Source organism: Helianthus annuus, chromosome 12, assembly GCF_002127325.2.
Source record: "Helianthus annuus cultivar XRQ/B chromosome 12, HanXRQr2.0-SUNRISE, whole genome shotgun sequence".
Taxonomy (NCBI): domain Eukaryota; kingdom Viridiplantae; phylum Streptophyta; class Magnoliopsida; order Asterales; family Asteraceae; genus Helianthus; species Helianthus annuus.
This window is the reverse complement of record NC_035444.2, coordinates 81,372,681-81,387,195: the sequence shown is the minus strand read 5'-3', so window position 1 is coordinate 81,387,195 and position 14,515 is coordinate 81,372,681. Positions and strand designations below refer to the sequence as shown.

General features: G+C 36.6%; 1 protein-coding gene across 1 annotated transcript; it reads left to right on the top strand.

Moving 5' to 3' along the window:
• The first annotated feature begins 237 nt into the window (after positions 1–237).
• Positions 238–1,769, top strand: LOC110893116. The gene is made up of 2 exons (XM_035981311.1): positions 238–521; positions 1,346–1,769. Exons 1-2 carry the CDS (start codon positions 238–240, stop codon positions 1,767–1,769), a joined length of 708 nt encoding a protein of 235 aa, XP_035837204.1.
• The last annotated feature ends 12,746 nt before the right edge of the window (positions 1,770–14,515 follow it).

Below are 14,515 nucleotides of genomic sequence, written 5' to 3'. Positions count from 1 at the left end.
TTTATTAAAGTTATATACAACTACATTAATATTATGCAATAGCTCCGTTATTAGGAAAAAATAATACTCTTTTAAAAATTTATTTTAGATTTGGTTCTTCAACAAGAAGAACCTGAAAATATTTGTCTATCTGAAATTGAAAAGTTGCTACTTATCAATGGGAGTACAGTGAAAATTTTTGATGACATGCCAAGTGCTCCGAACAATTATGTTTCATCGTCAAACAATTGATTGATAATGAAAGAACTATCGTATGACAGAGTAGCTCTACAAAGGGAACATGATGGTTATGTAAAGTGTTTAACTGCCGAACAGGAAAGAATATATAAAATTGTTATGAAAGCGATTGAAAAAGGTGATGGAGGTGTCTTTTTTGTGTATGGTTATGGTGGAAATGGAAAGACGTTTCTTTGGAAGACATTCGCAGCTGCATTACGATCGAAAGGTGAAGTTATATTGAATGTTGCATCCAGTGGAATTGCTTCACTTTTGTTGGATGGTGGTAGAACTGCTCATTCAAGGTTTGTAATTCCAATCAACATTAATGAGGATTCAATATGTTCGATAGAGCCAAATACTGAATTAGGTGATTTAACTAAAAGAGCAACTTTGATTATTTAGGATGAAGCACTTATGACTCACAAGCATTGTTTCAAGGCTCTCGATAGAACAATGAGAGACATATCACGTTCCAGTGAATCGAACATGGAATCCAAGCCTTTTGGAGGAAAGGTCATTCTATTTGGAGGTGATTGTAGACAAATTCTTCCGGTCATCCCTAAAGGTACCAGAACCATGATAGTCAATACTTCTTTGAATTCTTCTTATATATGGAGATATTGTCAAGTACTAAAGCTAACTGAGAATATGAGATTAAGGAGGTGTTTATTTTTTCTTCAAACATCTTCAAGGGAGCTAATGTCAGCAGGCGCGCAGACGTTACCCTTGAAGACTGTTTGTTTTTTATTTCTTAAACAGATCTGAACTTAGCTTTTTTCATCTTAAAAAAATAAGCTATGGATCCCCTTCTTAAAACATCTTCACAAAAACCCTAATATACTCCTCCCTCGTATACGCTTAAAACATCAGCCCCTCCCACATCGCCCTTCCCAGATGTCGCCGCTCCTTCTCCGACCAGTTTTTCGGCGACCTCCCTCTTCTCCCCACCGTTCGACGACCTCCCTCTTCTCCTCGCCGTCCAACGACCTCCCTCCTCCTCCGACTAGTTTTCCGGCGACCTCTCTCTTCTCCTCCTCGTCCGACGACCTCCCTTTTCTCCTCTGACCTCCCTCTTCTCCTTGCAGACAGTATAAAAAATAAACAGTCTTATATTTTCAGCTTGCAGATCTTCGGACCACATCTTTAGTTGCAGACATGAAACAGATGAAATCAGCTTGCAGACAGTTTATGTCTGCAAAAACAAACAGCACCTAAGAGTTGGATGTCAGGAAACAGATCTGCAAGAAATAAAGGAATTTGCAGAATGGATTTTAAAGCTTGGTGATGGTCTCCTTGGTGAAGAAAATGATGGTGAGGTAGATATTGAAATTCTAGATGATTTACTTATTCATGATCAAGTCAATCCTATTTCTTTTCTCATTTCATTTACATATCCGGACATGAATAAGTTTTTGTGGGATTTAACGTATTTCCAACAAAGAGCTATTCTTGCTCCAACTAATGAAGTAGTGGATTCAATAAATAAAGAGTTGTTAGAGAATCTACCTGGTGAAGAGAAGATTTATTTTAGTTCAGATACTTTATGTTAATCTAAGGAAGAATCAGGGATTAACATGACATTGTTTCCTCCTGATGTGTTAAACAATCTTCGTTTGTCTGGTTTACCTAACCATAAATTAGTATTGAAACTTGGTGCTCCAGTGATGTTACTCAGAAACATTGATCAGGCAAATGGTATGTAACGGTACACATTTACACATCACGAAACACGAAAAAGTTGTGATTGAAGCAAAAATTATCACAGGACTAATGTAGGTCACCATACTTTGATTTCAAGACTGAAGATGACACCTTCTGATAAAAGAATACCAGTGAAGATTTCTCGAAGACAATTCCCACTTTCACTGTGTTTTGCTATGACAATAAATAAAAGTCAAGGACAATCGTTGGAGCGTGTTGGTTTGTATCTTCCACGTCCAGTATTTAGTCATGGCCAACTCTATGTTGCTGTATCTAGGGTAAGAAGTAGGAAGGGGTTGAAACTTTTGATCTGTGATAAAGAAAAACGAGTTTGTAGTTTACAAAGAAGTTTTACAAAACCTATGATGACATGTTATTATGTCATGGTTGATGATTTTTAAACATTTAATTGTGTATCTTCTACTTAATCATATTTATTATAAATTTTGGATGATGTTTTTATTAAATGTTATATTAGTGTATGATGTGTATTATTGAAAAAGAGCAATTATGAATTTACGAATATTCCTACAATTCGTAAAGAACAATGTATAGTGATTTGTGTTTTTAATAAATTTTTGTATGGAATTTTTCTAAAGGCTACCTGTGTTTTTAGATTTTACATAAGTGTAAATCATATAAGTTGTTGTCGAGTATTTATTTATCTATGATTGTTTATGCAATCTGTAAAGTACAAATCTAATAAGTTATGAATTTAAAAGCACACATGATCATTCATTACAATCTTATGGTAAAATGAGCTAAAAGAGCTCAACAACCTGCTAACATCTGTTTGCCCTTTTAACGTATGTTACCCTATCCTCTTAATGTCTGTTGACTAACCCTTTTAACATGGGTTGACTAACATCTGATACTTAACATCTATCATGGTGGCAACGTCTGTTAGGGATAATGGAGGAACAGTTGTTAGGAAACGTCTGTTGGAAAGCTATAGAAGTTTGTGAAAGCATCTGATACTTGCTCTGCATGAAGTCTATCCTGAAAACACATGCTGCGAAAAATGTTCATATCTGGTGTTTTAGTAACAAGTTCCTAGGTCTCATTTTTAATGAGAGCACTAAATTCATCGTTCATAGCATTATTCTCTTAACATCTGTTGACTAACCCTTTTAACTTCTGTTGACTAACCCTTTTAACTTGGGTTGACTAACATCTGATACTTAGCATCTATGTATGTAGGAACCTCTGTTGGAGATAATGGATGACAATTGCTAGCAAACGTCTGTTGGAAAGCAACAAAGGTTTTTAACAGTCGATAGAAACAGTGGTTAGGTTATCAACATAATGGAACTCATGTTGACTAAACCTGTTGACCATTAGTTTATATCAATTTTGTAAGTCTGCACTAATTATTTTTTTTACTTTCTATTAAAATGTGTTATTCATGGTTTTCTAAAAGCCATCCGTGTTTGCACACGGGTCTTACTACTAGTATATGTAAAAGATGGCTCAACTAAAGTTGAACAGATAATCGAAAGAAAAAAATTCATTATTGTGTGTCTATAACAATAGCAGAATTCAAAATTTGAAAATATTTACGACGTAACATTAATGTTATCTATGTTGATGCTCCTAATTTGAAATAGATATGGAATTGTACAAGGCATGGATCAAACCTTGGTCCTTTGAAAAGAATAATATTAGATAAATAGAAAATGAAATGCCAAGTTGGTTTTCTTTAACCAAACATACATTTTTTTAAATCTATGGATCATCTAACTAACCATATGAATATTGAGCATTTGAGTTAAAAAGGAAGTACAACTTAACATGGTTGAAAGCCAACCCAACTTATGTTAAGCTTGGATGTATTATTTCAAAATGGTAAGTCAAAGCTTGAATTCCATATTAAGGCTTCTCTGAAGTAGCAAGTTATTTGGAGTTAAAAGCACACCGTTTCTCACCTTTTAGATGCATTGAAACACTTATAACAAGAAAATCATAAATACACTTAGCTAAGATCCAACTACGCAATGTTTGTCATAACTACTTTGTGAAAAACAAAACACAAATAAATGTCGTCCAACTGTCAAAGGATTCTTCTATGACATTAAGTAATGCAAAACTAGAAGAGTACGTCTATCAACATATACCTCTCGAAGCTAACTTACATCTACTGCACGAGAAGAAAAATAAACAAGCAAACCTGACACGTATATGCAATTAAATTTAAACTAGGCCTAGTTATCCTCTTGATCCAACTTTTAAGTCATCTCACTCATCAAGTTCTGCAATTGACCATCAAACTCCTCTAGCTTAGGATGTGACCTTATTAAACACCTCAAATTCTAAATCCATCATACCATATCTTGATTTTTAGATAACCAACTATCCTTAATAAAAGGATATGTAACTTCTATAGTAAGGTCCTCTTTTCAGACTCTCCAATTAACGGAAAATTTTCTACGAATGAAGTTACCATTTGACTTAAATATCACAAAAAAAATGAGAGAATCGTGTTATCCATAGTTTTAAGACGCAATTTCTAATAGTCTAAGATATACAAATAATTTAAGCCTTTGTTGAAAGCCTTGGCATTTCGGGCCCTATAGCTACCAGAAAGAGACAAAATAAATTTCTACAAAAGAAATTGTGTTGATGCACTGATGTCTGTTAACTTTCTCTTTATAGAGTCTTGTATTGTACTAGATAGATCAGGGCACACAAAACGAGAAAATAGTGTTTATGAGTAATTCCGCATGAAATGATTATATATCATTTCAAACGAAATTAATGTTTCATGCGAGATTAGATAATTCCGCACGGAATTAACTAATTCTGTATGAACATGTAATTTCGCATGAGTTGGTTTCATGCGGAATTAGTCCTCTATAAATATTGAACTTGTCTGATCATTTGGAACGGAATTAGATACATTGATTGAGAGCCGAGGTGCTGTCCGTGTGTTATTTGAATCTGTAAAAGCTCAGAATCAATCAATAAGAAGATAATTAGAAAGGAACAAGCTGTTTTATGTCATTTACATTGATTCCGCCTTTGTATTTGATGCTGAACTACTCAGATTGACTCGTTAGGGTCACACGACGATCCAACAAGTGGTATCAGAGCTCATGACGAGGAGTTCATACCAATTCAGCTTGATTTCATCGGATTCTCACACTTCTACTCCTTCTTTTCTGATTTGAACAAAATTTAACGGTTGAAATGGCTTAAATCTCACATATTTCACGTAAAACATAGTTTTAACTAATCCTTGAGAGTTTTGGACCTTAATTCGCACAAATTCTGATAAAAACAAGTAATTTCGCTTGAACGGGTGTTCGGATTTGCTGACATCATCATACTAATTCCGCACGAAATAACAAGTCTGAACCTAATTTCGCTTGAAAGTTGTTGTTCAGTTCACACGAAATTTAATTTCGTTTGTAGATTCCACACGAAATTATAATTTCGCACCAAAACGTTTAATTTCGTATGAACACAAGTTAATTTCACGCGGAATTACATATCAGTTGCTAATCCCGTTTGAAAATCTAATTTCGTGTGAAAAGATCTTGATCTTATTTCTGTTTGAGTTGGATTTCCGTTTGAAGTAATTCCTCTCCAACTAATTTCGTTTGAAAGTGAAATTTTCAAAATTTCAAAAATTTTTCTAAGTGTTTGTTGACTGTTTCAGGTACTTGAAAGATGGATGATTTCATGAATCCATTTAGTGACGTGTTTGCATTTACCAGTGGTTCGGGAGATGGTACATCAATTAACACAAATGAGACTACACCAACACCGAGTGCATAGAAAATTCTTTCGGATGCTATGAGTGTACAAAGTGCGTATGGAACATACAACAAGCCGCCCAAGTTGATGGCTATTGAAGATTACAACAGGTGGGCTACAAGATTCGAAGAATGGCTTAAAGCGTTTGCTTATCCCAGTTGGAGAAGTTTGAAAAATGGCTTTGATATGGGGAGAGATGATTATGAAAACTTGGAAGAAAATCAAATTGAAAGATATGTTGCTGAACAGAAGTGTATTGCTTTGCTTCACCAATCGGTCAGAGATGACATTATCGCACTGATCAAGTACAAAGATTCAAAAGACCTTTGGGAAAAAATAAAAATAAAATGTATTGGTAGTGCTGAAATAGTTAAGAACAAAAAGAAACTGTTACGAAAAGAGTTTGATTTGTTTGGTTGCTTAAAGGACGAGTCTGTTTCCAAGATGATTGAGAGATTCGGGCATCTGAAGATGGAGCTTGCTAGACATGACATCATTTACACTCAAGAAGAGTTGGTAGACAAATTGTTTGATGCATTACCGAATGATCAAGACTAGCAGTACTTTGCATTGATGCTGAAGAATACGATAAAGACGGATGATATGAAGGTTGATCTGCTTATAGAAAGACTAGAAAGCCATGAATTGGAGATCAAAAAATCCAATAAAGTCAATAACACATCTTATCAGCAGAATGTGGAGTTGTATTACAGAGGCAGTATGATCCCAAAGACTGCATCTCCTAAGACAGCCTTTTCAGCAGAAAATTCAAACACAATGAATCAAGAAACTCCTGGCAGTGGCTATCATGGTGGTTCTTCGTCGAATTCTTCAAATCAATCTACACAAAAGAATCTATTTCAATGCAACATTGCTGTGGATCTAAAGAATGGTCAGAATTTCAGTGAAGAATCTACAAAACAACAGATGGTGTTTTTAGCGTCTGTGTTGGAATCTTTCGAAAGTCTTGTTGCAGGAAAGATAGGCAACACCAACCTAACAAAGGAAGATTACGATCAAATCGACCCTGAGGATATGGAGTTGATTGATATAAGGTGGTGTATGGCTAGTGCAGTGAGAAGAGCGCAGCGATTCATGGAGATTACTGGAAGACAGTCTATTGGTGGACCTTCTACCAAGTTAGGCTTTGACAAGTCAAAAGTGACAAGGTCACTTTAAGCGTGAGTGCAGAAATGCTTACACTGATGATACTGCAAATCCTTTTCGAGAGGATTATTACAAAAGAGCGGTTTATCATCAGAATAAATCAGAACCTCCCAGGATGAAGCAGATAGAGGAGGCACCCAAAGAAAAATCCAGGGCACTTGCAGTTTTCCATGACGATGAAGGGTATGATTGGAGTGATGTTTTGCCTGAGGAAGACGCAGTTGGTTATGCTTTTACAGTAGCAAAGATTGTTCCATTTAAGGATAACAGAATTGAAAAAGTGAAGTATGTGAACAGGAGGGAAACAACTCATTTCATGAAAAGCAAAATCTATCGTACATGGATGGAAGCAAAGAAAGCAAGGCGATGGGATCCTGATAGAGAATGTTATCTTAATCCAAATGGAAACATAGTTGTGGATCCAGATACTGTTGATATTGAAGTTCTCACCAAACAACTTGCTGATGAAGAAGAAGCCAGACAGAGAGAATGGTGGGGAGGAGGAGAATCTGATGAGAAAGAGAAAGAGAAAGAAAAAGAACTGCAGCCAAAGAAGATTGATGATGGGATCATAGATACGTCACAAGAATTCACCGCTGAAAACTTGAAGAAGATGGCTGACAAGGTTCTAGCTACAAAAGAACTAGAGGTAGTTTCTGGTTCTGGAACTGAGTCCAACAACAAGGTCAGTTCAAATGATACACATGTGTCAGGTAAGAATGGTAAATCTGAGAACAACTGCAAAAATTGCATGAAAAAGTGCAAAGTTTGTAGTACAGTTGCTTACCTTAGTGGTAAGAAGGTTGAAGAACTGACTGGTAGAGTCAGAAGTGTTGAAGATCAGATCTTAAACCGTGATAAGTTGTTAAAAGCTTCAAACGACAAATTAAAAGAATTAACTGAGAAAATCGAAAACAATAAAAATGACGTAGAAAGAATTAGAAAAGAAAATGAAAAATTGATTCTTGAAAATCGTCAAATCTCAGAAAATTTTGAAAAGCTAAAACGAACGGTTATAGATTCTGATGAAAGAAATGGTACGACAGATAAAGAAAATCTTCAACTGACAGGTGTTCTTAGAGTTAAGGAAGAGTTAATCAACCAGCAACTGGATGAAATTGCTAAGTTGAAGCTTCAATTTCAAGAAGCTAAAATTGAAAATGAACGCATCCAGTTAAAACTGAGCAGTTACAACTCCGCAAGCTTTGTTTTGCAACATATTGTTCCCAAACCCATCGGGAAAAACAAAGCAGGCGAAGATGTCTTTTCTGATGGAACAGGGGTGGGGTATCATCAAGTTCCACCACCAGTTTTAAACAATTATTCAAAGAAACAATCAGGGCTGGTTAATGATGAAGATGATAATGAAGTGAAACTTCCGGACACAATAGATGTCACATTCACTTCATCTTCTGATGACGATAGTGTTCAAACTGAAGTTGCGAAAAGTGTGGTTGAAAAAGTTTTGAAGTCTGAAAGTGACACTACTGAGGAAGATGAATGTTTTCTGGACAAATACATTCCGAAACCAAAATTCAAAAACAACTTAAATGAAGAGCCTACTCTTGTCATGTACAAGATGTCGGGATCGGATAAGTTGTATTCGGATTCTGAGTTTCCACTGGAGAATGTTAATATTGCTAAATTGACAAACGTGTTCAAATTGATTGAAGTTGATCTGTCTGAAGTAAAAAGTTTAAATCAGACAAAGAGACAAATGAATTTTGAAAAAGATAAAGCTTACTACAAGAAGCCTGTTGTTCCACTGTGTTTTTATAACAACAAACAAAGCAAATGGTCGGGTGGATATCAGGGTGGTAAGAATTATCAGAAAAAGAATGTTCAAAACAGAAGGTTTGCTGAGAAGAAAGTGTTTGTGAAAAGTTCAAGTTCGAGTTCACTTTCTGATGAAGAATCTAAAATTTTTTCAAAATCAAACAAAGAGTTCTTTGAGAAAAAGGCTTCACAACCTCAGTCTGAAGGCACAAGTCGAGTAGTTGACACTCGAACATGCTTCAAATGTAATCAAGTTGGACATATTGCACGAAAGTGTACCAACTTGAAGCCTAAGACTGAAGTTGTTGAGATTCTAAAGAGGAAAGTTGATGGGAAAGGAAAAGCTCCAATGGTTGTTGAGAAAAAAGTTTTGAAAAATGACAACACCAAAATCAAAACTGAACCTGTAAAGAATGTGGTAACTAAAAATGACAAGTTTTACAAACGGGTTGCGTCATCTCAACAAACATGGAAGCCGAAAGTTGTTGAAAAGAAAACAAGTTCTACAAAACCAAAGGTTTCAGAGTCAGAAAAACAATCATCTTCTACTACATCGGTAAAGATGAATGTTCCTTTGGATTACTATGTGAACCTTGAGAAAGAAATGCAAAAGTCTGAGAAGAAAGATGTTCAAAAGAAAGACCAACCATCTGGTCAACCTCAGAAAGATGAGTTTTTCTTATACAAAGAGGTTGAGGTTGGGTCTGAAGAAAGCTTTAAGATCAATGATAAGAATTTTCCACCATTGATCACCAAAAGAACTGTCCTTAATCTCCAGTTACCTGAGTCAATAGAGGCTTGGGTGACACCAAAATCTAACTAAATGTTTTTGAAATGTGCAGAAGCTTCCAAGATCCGTTTCGCGATGGATTATGGATAGTGGAGCTTCTCGGCACATGACGGGGAAGAAGACCCTGCTGTACGATGTTAGAGGGTTTAATGGAGGTTATGTAGGTTTTGCAGGAAATCAAGGAGGTAGAATTATTGGAGAAGGAACGTTATCCAATGGCATTGTAACTTTTGAAAGAGTTAACTACATTGTTGAGCTTGAGAATAATCTTCTGAGTATTTCTCAGATCTGTGATAGGATGTATACAACGCACCTCACAGACAAAGAGTGTTTGATCTTGAAACCAGGATTTGTTATCCCTGAAGAATGGATTATCATGAGAGCACCAAGAGTCAATGATCTGTACGTGTTGGATATGAGCGTAGCTACTACAACCACGGGTCAGGCTCATTGTTTCATGTCTAGAGCAACAGAGAAAGAATCATAGTTATGGCACAGGAAAATGGGTCATATACATTTGCGAAAAATGAATCACCTGGTGCACAATGATTTGGTTACTGGTGTTCATGTGAAAGGTTTTCATCTTGAGGGGGAGTGCATTAGCTGCATCAAAGGAAAGCAGAAGAAGAAATCTCACCCTGGGAAGAAAGAAAATTCAATCTCAAGACCTTTAGAGAGACTACATATGGATTTGTTTGGTCCAGTGAACGTCAAAAGTATTACTGGGGATCTCTATTGTCTTGTAGTCACAGACGATTATTCAAGATTTTCTTGGGTATTATTTCTGAAGTCAAAAGATGACACGTTTGATGACGCTTTTCAAGAAGTTGGAAAACTTGTACTAGACACGTATCAGAAGAATCAGAAGTGACAATGGTACTAAGTTCAAGAATATCAAGATGGAAGAGTATTGTGATGAAAGAGGTATATTGCATGAATTTAGTGCTCCTTACACTCCGCAACAGAATGGAGTAGCTGAAAGAAAGAACAGGACACTAATTGAAACGGCCAGGACGATGCTTGCTGATTCCAAGCTACCTATTAATTTTTGGGAAGAAGCAGTATCAGCCGCATGCTATACGCTCAACCGGGTTCTCACTGTAAAGAAATTCAACAAAACATGTTTTGAGCTGATCAATAACCGCAAACCAAACTTGAAGTATTTAGAACCGTTTGGGTCTCCCTGTACAGTTCTAGAGCCTTTTGGGAAGTTTGGTGCAAAGAGCATTAAAGGAATATTTGTGGGTTACTCAAGTCCTTTGAGATGAGTCTATGTTCCAAGCTTGAAACGGATTATTGAGGCGCATAATGTTGAGTGTCAAGGTTACACAATGCCACCGCAGAATCCAAGAGATTCATGGCGTTTTCATTATGACACTTTGTGGGATTCGTTTGACATGGAAAAAGAAGAGGAAAAAGAAGAAGATTTCTTTGATGAGTTGGATATTTCAAGACGTCAAAGGCATACTTCAAATGACGATGAAGCAAGTCCAAGCAATGCTGTAGAACATGATGATATTCAACAAAATGAAGTTGCTCAAGATAATCAGACGGTAGAGAATGATAATCAAGAATATGAGAACAGACCAGTATTTGATCATGGTGATTCAGATTCTGAGGGGGAGCAAATTCAGATTTCAAGTCAATCTATTCCAGTCAGTGAACAAAGTGTAGATCAAAATATTACAAATCTGGAAGGCGAGGTAGATGTTCCAGGCGAGGTGATGCCAAGAACACTTTCATACCATCCAGAGGAGTTAATTATCGGAGAATTGCAATCAGGCGTCCGCACTAGACGACAAATTGACCAAGGCCTTACTTGTTTTTATTCTATAGTAGCACCTTTACAAACTGAATTTTCACTAAGTTGTTTTATTTCGTAGATCGAACCACGAACATACAAAGAGGCGCTAACTGAAGATTCTTGGGTCAATGCTATGCAAGAAGAGTTGAGTCAGTTTGAGAAGTTAGGAGTGTGGAAGTTAGTAGATTTGCCTGATGGTCACAGGAAAATTAACACAAAATGGGTGTTTAAATGCAAGAGAGATGATCGAGGGGTTATTATTCGAAACAAAGCTCGACTCGTTGTCCAGGGCTTTAGTCAGCAGGAGGGTATAGATTTCACCGAAGTATATGCTCCTGTGGCTCGACTAGAAGCAATTAGAATCTTTCTGGTATTTGCATCGTGGAAGGGATTTAAAGTTTTTTAGTTAGATGTGAAATCAGCGTTTCTCTACAGGAAGGTAAAAGAGGAGGTAGATGTCGGACAGCCACCGGGCTTCATCGACCCAATCCACAAAGACAAGGTCTACTTACTGGATAAGGTGCTGTATGGTTTACACCAGGCCCCGAGAGCTTGGTACGAGAGATTGTCTGAACACCTGCTAGCCAACAGCTTCATCCGAGGAAAAGTGGATGCCACTCTCTTCACCAAAGAGGTCGGGACGGACATCTTCTGATAGTTCAGATATACGTGGACGACATCATATTTGGGTCAACGAATGAAAATTTGTGCAAAGACTTTGAAAAAGTTATGAAGCAAAAGTTTGAAATGTCATCGATGGGGGAGATGAAATTCTTCTTGGGACATCAAGTTGATCAACTTCCTGAGGGAATTTTCATACATCAGACGAAATTCATAATATCTTAGAGAAATTTGGGATGTCAGGATCTACTCCAGCTTCAACCCCTTTAGGGACAAATCATGGGATAAACCCAGATCTCACCGGAGACGGGGTAGATGAAACGATGTATTGTTCCATGATCGGATCGCTGATGTACTTAACTGCTTCAAGACCCGATATCATGTATCCAACGTGCCTCGCAGCACGGTTTCAGTGAAGCCCCAGAGCTTCGCACATGGTGATTGTGAAACGGATATTACGCTACCTGAAAGGAACTCCATCATTGGGGTTGTGGTATCTAAAAACAGGCAATTTCACCCTCGAAGGGTATTCTGATTCCGACTACGGAAGCTGCAAACTTAATGCAAAATCAACAACAGCGGGTTGTCAGTTCTTTGGACCTCGTTTGGTCACCTGGCAATGTAAGAAGCAAACCTCTGTGGCTTTATCCACATGTGAAGCGGAGTATGTATCTGCTAGCAGTTGCTGCTCTCAGATCTTGTGGATCCAGCAACAGATGCGCGACTAGGCTTTGCAATTTCTTAACACCCCTATCTTTGTTGATAATGAGGCTGCAATAAATATCACGAAAAATCCTGTTCATCACGCTAAAACGAAACATATCGAAATTCGTCATCACTTCATCCGAGATTGCTTCGAGAAGAAGTTGATACGAATTGAGAAAATTCACACTGACGAACAGAAAGCTGATTTACATACCAAAGCATTTGACAAAACACGTTTTAAATATCTTTTAAAACTAAATGGTATGATGCTTCTATTGGTGTCGGATGGGATTATTGGCGTTGATGAGGATCACATTGTAGATGATGATGATGTCGAGAAACAATCTGCAATGGTTTGTCGATTTTTTACTTGTTTTGGTATTTAGGGGGAGTATTAATTTTTTAGAAAATACAAAAACAGTAAAAAATTTCAAAAATCCAAAAACAATAGAAAACTGAAAAAGAGCTTGTGTAAAAAGGGAAAATGATAGTACATCGGCTTGACAGTTACGGTACGCTAAAGAAATGTAAAGTTTTAAAGTTTTTAAACAGTCTCGCTGATGATGTGCCGATAGGTTTTTATATATTCAGTAAATCTTGTTTGGGATATAAACTTAAAATTCAAACTTGCTTATTTTGTGGGGAACAAATCTTGGATATTTAGGTAACCCCTAAAATCTTGTTTGAAGGGTCCCTCTTTCTGAGATACTAGGTCTTTATACTCAGTGATATCTGGGGTATTATCCCGGGACTTCTGATTTTGCGAAAGCAATGGCCTAGTCCCCGTATAATACTTTCCACATTGCTTGAAATATAGCACCACCCTCAGCATAAAAAATGATGAAGCATTGAAAAATGTTAATCATGTGCTGTTGAAGAAAAGATTCTCTAAAGGGAACACACCTAAAGACGAACCGTCATCTCTCTGCTGAACGGAAGTTCTGACCTGAGCTCTCACGGTTTCGCATCTAACCCTTTTACAGATATCATCTGTGGTATATTCACCTATAAGACTGAATATTGGGATCTGGATACGGGAGTATATTCAAGAGGTGGGACACACATATAAGTTTAAGTCTTTAATTCACCTAAATCGTATCCTGAATAGATTGAAGTTTGTATGAAAATTTAAGAGGATCAGTATATCGACAATCTAAGTGAATTGTTTAAGACTTAGTATGTTATCAAGCTTAACGGTGCTAGTAACTTGTCAAAAGTTGATATGATTCCCTAACACGCTCATCAAAAATATATTTGTAAATAGTTTACATTATGCATTTAATTCCTGTATTTCATTTTCTAGTTTAGAAACTTTATTAAAAAAAAATCCAAAAAGATTTTTTCATTTCTGCTTTATTTTCCGACAAACCAAAGTGGAGAGTTGATCTTCAGATTCAGAAGATTGGAGCAGATGCAGAAAGATTCTAAGCTGGATGATGAGTTGGGAGCTTAATATGTTTTTGAGAAAATGGAAAGTTTAAACAAGTTCATTAACTTGAAACTTGTAAATTTTTCAGAAAATGTTTGAAAATGTTGAACAAAAATCAGTTTGTTTTGTCACAAGATGAACCAAGGTCATTAAGTTGGACTTGGTAGATTAATTGAGTAATCAGGGTCATTAACTTGGACCTGAATACTTAAGTGGATTTCTAAAAACTGGTGAACAGTTAATGGAAGTTTAAGATTGTATAGATTATAATGATTATATGTTTGAGAAATAGGAAACAGGAGTCAAAATCCCCATGGTAAAGAAAATGTCAAAGTTTGAACCAGAATTCAAGTCCCAGCTTATCGAGAGGGGGAGTCTGCGAAAGGGGGAGTCAGAGTTCTGGAACAATGTTCAAAGGGGAGATGGAAGGTTAAAGTTTGAAGATAAAATATTGAAGGATGCTTTACATTGTCAAGACAATTCAGGGCAGAGAACGAATGATCAAGACTAAAGACTGAAGACAGGATGCTAAAGACTTCGTCAACAT

Coding starts and splice junctions, on each gene's coding strand:
- LOC110893116 (XM_035981311.1), top strand. CDS start 238: ATGAAAGAACTATCGTATGACAGAGTAGCTCTACAAAGGGAACATGAT. Junction 522..1,345: donor GGTAGAACTGCTCATTCAAG/GTTTGTAATTCC, acceptor TTCAGCTTGCAG/ATCTTCGGACCACATCTTTA.